This window comes from Macrobrachium rosenbergii, chromosome 12 (genome assembly GCF_040412425.1).
Source record: "Macrobrachium rosenbergii isolate ZJJX-2024 chromosome 12, ASM4041242v1, whole genome shotgun sequence".
Lineage (NCBI taxonomy): Eukaryota > Metazoa > Arthropoda > Malacostraca > Decapoda > Palaemonidae > Macrobrachium > Macrobrachium rosenbergii.
The window spans coordinates 62,272,107-62,279,137 of record NC_089752.1 but is presented as its reverse complement, the minus strand read 5'-3'; the positions used below and the strand labels follow the sequence as shown (position 1 = coordinate 62,279,137).

At 36.5% G+C, this 7,031-nt stretch overlaps 1 protein-coding gene across 1 annotated transcript; it reads right to left on the bottom strand.

The window, feature by feature from the left end:
- Positions 1-208: 208 nt before the first annotated feature.
- LOC136844033 (uncharacterized) lies at positions 209-1,171 on the bottom strand. Its single transcript, XM_067113047.1, has one exon. The coding sequence runs from the start codon at positions 1,169-1,171 to the stop codon at positions 209-211; it is 963 nt and encodes a 320-aa protein (XP_066969148.1).
- Positions 1,172-7,031: the final 5,860 nt, after the last annotated feature.

Genomic DNA, 7,031 nt, shown 5'->3' with positions numbered 1-7,031 from the left:
TACCAGGTATGACGGCATGTGTGATGGGGTGCTCCTGGTCTCCTTGTCGGCGCGCGTTTTTTCTTATTACCATATTATGCAGAACACATGCGGACAACACTAATGGCTCTACATGGTCAGGCTTCAGGCATATTGCCGCATGGAATATTTGGAATCTGTTTGCCAGAATCCCGAAGGTGTTCTCCACCGTCCTGCGTGCCCTCTTAACCTATAGTTGTAAATCCATTCCTCCTTGGTTAGGCCTCTTTTGGGGTAGGGCTTCATAAGGTAATAAAATCAGAGGGAAGGCATCATCACCAACTAGGAAATAGTCCACAGGAGATCCATTAGGTTGACCTGGCAGGGCTTCAGGTTGGGGAAGATTTGCTTCCTCTTGCAACATTATTTCGCCCAGTCGGGTCTGGGCAAATACACCACCGTCTGACTCTGACCCAGTGGCACCCATGTCAACATATAGGAACTTGTATGAAGCATCAGCAACTGCAAGTAATACCATGGAGTAGAACTCCTTGCAGTTGAAGTAATGCGTACCGCCTCTGGGAGGGTTACAGAGCCTAATATGTTTGCCATCTACAGCTCCAAATATGTGGGGGAAGTTCCACTGTTCCTCAAAACCCCGTGCAACCTCCTGCCAAGCTTCAGGTGTATGTGGCACCTGCAGTTCCTCATCCCCGAAGGCAGCAACAATGACCCTGCAGGTCACTGGTACGATGTAGCTAATGGTGTTGTGGGCTACCCAGAACGAGTATTGCAGACTCTTGTATGAATCACCCGTAGCGAGGAAACGTAGGGTGATAGCAACACGTAGGCCTGGCTCAATGGGTTTCCTCCAGAATTTCACTTTCTTCTGAATGTAGGGTGTGACTTGTTCAACAATTTTATTGAAGAGGCTCCTGTCAATCTGAGTAAAATTTTTGTACAAGTCTTGGGCTTCAGTTGACAACTCCTCCATCAGGTTGTGATGGTGACCTTGCTCCATTCTTTTCTGCAGGTACGGCCACGCCCACACCCTCCTTTGCCGCCTCTTTTTCTTCACCATGTGGTTTGCAGCAATCACTGCAATCTCCAGCAATAACATGGTGTGCACATAGTCGATGATGAACGGCGACATTTCTCCTCTATCCGTACTTGCTGTAGCTGTAAGTTCACGGATTTCAGCAATGTCCTCCATGTTGATTCAGTAGGATAGTAGTACATGTTGATGCTGTAGTGTTATATCAGCAACTAGCAACATATGTGCCACTGGCCAGCCATTTTATAGCTGGGGTTTAACCCACGCAGTACGTGGGGACAACGTGAGGTTGACATAAATCAGTAACGCACAACGTTACACATACGGTATACATATGTCAGTGTTACGTGCTCTGCCATGCACTAATTTTGGCTGCACAGCCGCTTGTCAGGCCACTTCCGGTAAGCGTCACGTCACGATTAGGCAGTATGTACATTTGCGGCGCACTATAATACGCTTGCTTTACACACCTCGGCCCATGTCACGTATCCAGTTGGGCGGGGCTTATTCACCTTGCGTATGGTCACGTTTCACAACTTTCGGACATGTGTGGCCATGCGTGCCTTGATACGTGAATGTGTGACCTTAGCATTACCTGCGATTTTAATGGCTCTGGCATAGGAAACACTTTTACTTTCATAAGTACCAGAACCATTGAACTTAGGTACTAAATAATACTTGTAAAAATTAGGTAGGATTATAAAATATACACTTGACAACTTTCAGCTTTATCCAATGCTTTGATAAAAAGGTGTTGCCGAAAAACCGTATTTCATCATCTCTGAATCCCTTAGTAGTTTTATTTTCTAACTATCTGAAATGCCGCATATCCAGCCCTACTGTGTCTTCTCGCATTCATGATGTGAAAGCTGAAACCTGTAATATGTTTAATATTTCCATATATTCCAAGATTACTTTCATCAACGATGTAGTTATATAAATAGTAGAGAACTCTAAGAAAAATGACTATTCCAAATCTTCCAAGGTCTCTCATGTAATATTAGTTTGAGAAACTTATAATTGGGACTATAATGAAATGTTATGTAGTATTGGTTACTACAGGCTTCTTGTAGCATGATTACTTGTAGCATGATTCTACGTGGACAGAGGGTCTCAGTCAACGTACATTTTTTTTTCTTTTTAATAGAATATCCTATCTCACGCAGTGTCCGTGTGTTGTTTGCCTTGAAAATGGGATTCATCCATAAATGTTGGCAAAGAGAGGACATTCCATTTTGCTCAAAGACAGTACATTCCATTTTGTTCTTGAGATCTCTAGGAGCAATGGACCATTGCAATATACATATTATATATATATATATATATATATATATATATATATATATATATATATATATATATATATATATATATAAACAGATACACACACACACTTATATATACATGTATATACATAAATACTGTGTGTATTTGTTTATATATATGTATGTGACATATATAGGCCTATATGTATGTGATATATATATATATATATATATATATATATATATATATATATATATATATATATATATATATATATATATATATATATATATATATATATATATATATATATATATATATATATATATATATATATATATATATATGTGTGTGTGTGTGTGTGTGTGTGTGTGTGTGTGTGAGTGTGTGTGTGTGTGTGCATGTGTGTGTGTTTGTGTGTGAATGTGTGCAATTTTCAACACAGTGCCTACCTCAACCAAGGCCTCTTAATAGCATGGTTAAATCACCACAAGTACCATTCCACATCTTGGTATAACTACAAGAAAACAAGATAAGAAGGATAAAAAGGAAGCTATACATAACAAAAGCAGAGCAAATACGAAAAAGACAAAAGTACTATTCGCTTTTCTAAACTTCTCTTAGAGAGTCCAACTTTTTCCAGACACCTTTCAGAGAGAGAGAGAGAGAGAGAGAGAGAGAGAGAGAGAGAGAGAGAGAGCCGTCACCTTGGATCTTGAGCGGTGGACTTGAAGAGGCTGAAAGGAAAGTTGATAGAATGTTCTGTTGCCTCTGAGTGAACAAAAGGTACAACTTTCCTGCCTGGGGATGTGATGTGGGAGAGACACCATCAAGAGACTTGCTGTCTCGGATCTGGTGCAAAATGCAGATCTCTCTCTCTCTCTCTCTCTCTCTCTCTCTCTCTCTCTCTCTCTCTCTCTCTCTCTCTCCTCTTTTTTGATTTTATATGAATGGCAGAGTGATTAGCATCTTTTTTCTCTTACATTTTACAGTATTATTCAGCATAATCTTACCTACATTCTAACTTATTCAACTGTTCACTTGTCCTTGTAACACACTGAAATGTTAGTAAACAAATAACCCATGAATATCGAATATACTTCCCATTGGAATAACTAAAACAAATGGAACTACATAAGATAAAAGGCCTTTGACTTTAACCAGGATTCGAACCTATGCATTCTGGGTGGTGAGAGTGGTGAAAGCGACCATGGCAATTCAGCCATGGGTGAAGAGCTATAGTCACTGTCGCTCTATTTGCAATATCAAATGTCCAGATTCAGTGCTGGTGAGGGTAGACTTACTTACCATAATTATGACTGCATATTTTTGCAAATAATTCCCAGGATAGAGTGAAATTAATATGAATGGGTGTTATATATATATATATATATATATATATATATATATATATATATATATATATATATATATATATATATATATATACATACATATATATATATATATATATATATATATATATATATATATATATATATATATATATATATATATATATGTGTGTGTGTGTGTGTGTGTGTGTGTGTGTGTGTGTGTGTGTGTGTGTGTGTGTGTGTGTGTGTGTGTGTGAAATATAAAGACACCTATCGTCCTTCTCAGTTATCAATACAAGGGTCCACAGTAATACTCTTGTTTAGCAAGACGAAATATATTTGTAAATATTTCTACAAATACATTTCGTCTTGCTAAACAAGAGTATTAGTGTGGATATGTGTATATATATTAATCGTTTGTATGGAGACAAACCCATAGAAAACAAAGAATTAACCAAACGTAAAGTTATGTTATATAAAGCTGTCATTAGAAAATCATCTTATAAAATTCTGAAAGTACCACAGGAAAAAAAATACCAAAAAAGTAAGAGGGAGAAAAAAAAACAGATCCTTGAGACCCAGCAATATCCACTAATATGCAGGTCACCCCAAAAGTGAATCCCACAGTTCACTAAATCTTGCAATAAAGCACGCCTTGCAAATTGCAACCTTCTACTGAAGTGTCATGCTGATTTCCCAAGGAATTTTGCGATGCACTTTTCCTGTGGTCACGAAAATCTTGGTGGTGTTCGGACGTCGTTCTGTCATGGAACTAAATTACAAAGCTAATTTTATGCAATTTAGTGTTTTGCTGACCTCGAAATATAACTTTACTAAAGCCGTACTAAGAAAAGCCTCTGTTCTCATGGCTTCCTACAAACACACACACACGCACTCACACCTGACCACATACGGCAACCACGAACAGACACACTTGCATGTACTACCTTTCTAGAAGTTTGTAGAAATCCATACCTATAATTACTAATCATGTAATTAAGCACACGAGCAATTACGATCACATATATGCCTTCAAATGAATATATGCTTATTGTACCCATTATATTTTCACTTAGGAAACAAGTCGCACTGTAGGACTTTCCATTTACTTTATTCAATTTACCTTATCAAATTAGTCTTACCTAGCTCTTTATTTTTAGTGGTTACCTTTATTGTCTCTTCCGCAAAAGTGGGTTCTTCCCAAATGTTTCCCTCCCAAAAATGGGGTACAATTGGCGTAGGACGTATTTGATTCTTTAGAAAAAACTGTTGTTATTCCATTTGTAAGACAGTACAAAATTATGCATTGCTCTATAATGTAACCAGTTCAACAAAATGTTTTTCTTTCCTTAGACACAGGTGCCAGACTGATAAGTATCTGGAAGCAAATTAAGAGATTTCAAGAAGTATTCGACGTTAGCTCTGGTATCACAAACCGTCGCTGGTGTATCGTCCCCACAGAGTCTAGAATTGTCAACACAAAACGAATACGTAATCTGTTATAATTGGAAGAATAATAGACTATTATAATCTTATATAAAAAAGGAACTTGATTTATAACGTAATATTTTTTTGAATCGCTTGGTACAGAGCACATATTTACGTAATTTTTATTTTAAAATCGAAAAATCTGACACCTTGCAATTCCTCGCTAAGCCGCCACGGTCAAGACAGGCAACCGTGAAATTTTCGAGGAACCAAGTAAGAGGAGGTGAAGTGATAACATAAGCATCGTTCATTCACACGAAATATAAACGGGATTACACGAGTCGATTTTCTCAACTTTTATGATAAACGATATCCGGTTTTTTCGACATTGAAAGTTTTAATTTAAAATCTTCGTTGTTAATTCTGGGTTTCTTCTGACTCAACAGTCCTTGTCGTTTCGTGTGTTAACTAATATATTTACTATATTGCACGCTCTTATCCAAATGACGATGATGTAAAGCCATCCTAATTACAAGTGATCATTAAGAAGCAATTTCTTGTCAACTTATACTTCCACTGATTTACGCTATGTATTAAAAACTTAGTAGCTTTGGTCGATCGTACCTTTAGGTTATAACGTTTGTTAAGTAGTTGTGTCCAGTCGATTAATCTCACATACTGACGAAGATCTGCCTACAGACATGCATTCAGTTCGCATGATCACCAATTGAATATTGAAAATCCCCACCCATATAGTGTTTATTCTTGTTATAAAATTTTAAGACTAAATCCTAAAAGAAACAAAATGTTCACACTGCTGGCAACTGAACCACCAGGACAACAAACCTTCAGAGCTTTAAGAATGTAACAACGAAAGGGAATACGTAAAATCCGTATACATCTCTAGCAAGCTTAAAACATTTAAGAATTCCAAATGGAAATGTCTTTTATACAAGCCTAAAAAGTAGTTGATATTTGTATAATAAAATATCTATTCTTCCAGTTTCTCATTGGCAAGCCTTGACCTCTTTCCAAGTAGTACCAAACGAGAGTAAATAAATTTCTTTATAAACTGTAATTTTGTTTCGAATATAACAAAACATAAATCTCTTTTCTTATGAGTTTCAATGTTTTTTTCATCTTCTTTTGCTAAGGAAGAATACAATAGTTTCCCGATTGTATAATCCAGATGCCAATAGATGGCTCCAGTAGCCCCTGCTTGCAGAATTATTACTGGATCATTCCTGTACTGAGTAAAGAACTCCCCGGCCCTCACCTGATCGCCTCAACCAAAGGGAACTTCGAGGAAGGAAATAACGGCAGTTTAACCTCAAAGTGTTCTTTGCCCTAGTTTCAGGAATTAACTGGTGACATTCGCATACTTACAGCATTCGTTCTATTTGTAAGCAAAATAGCTACCATATAGTGGAATAAATAGGCGCTGAAACTTATTTAATGAAAAGTATTAAGACGTCGGGCTAGCATAATGTTATTTCCTATCAGAGCAAAGCTTCAAGTAATAATGGGCTTGGTATTAAGCCCATTTACCCTGTTTGCAGATGCCTTCATAAACAGTTGCTTATTTTGCATTTTTTTTTTACCAATTTTTGGCTGTTTACAATTTCATCATGGTAATTTTTACCCTTATTAAAGCACGTTACCTTTTACCTTCAAATTTATTCTAATTGTTCTTGTAACAATCCAGGATGGCCAGAATTCTAATTTTTTATATAGTATCGATACGAAAAGGAAAAAAAGATAGTTTGCAGTTTTTTTTTTAATGTGCTTCCTATTACGGTTTGATGTAAAAACTATAAAACATTTCTTAATGAGTTCAGAGGTTTTGTTAATATTGTGTAGTTAAGATTGTTTATAATAATAATAATAATAATAATAATAATAATAATAATAATAATAATAATAATAATAATACCAGTTTAACAACGGTTTTGGCAAGGCATATAGGGTAATATATTCAGTTTGGCAAG

Excerpts from the sequence above, each read along its gene's own strand:
- LOC136844033 (XM_067113047.1), bottom strand. The coding sequence starts at position 1,171 with ATGGAGGACATTGCTGAAATCCGTGAACTTACAGCTACAGCAAGTACG.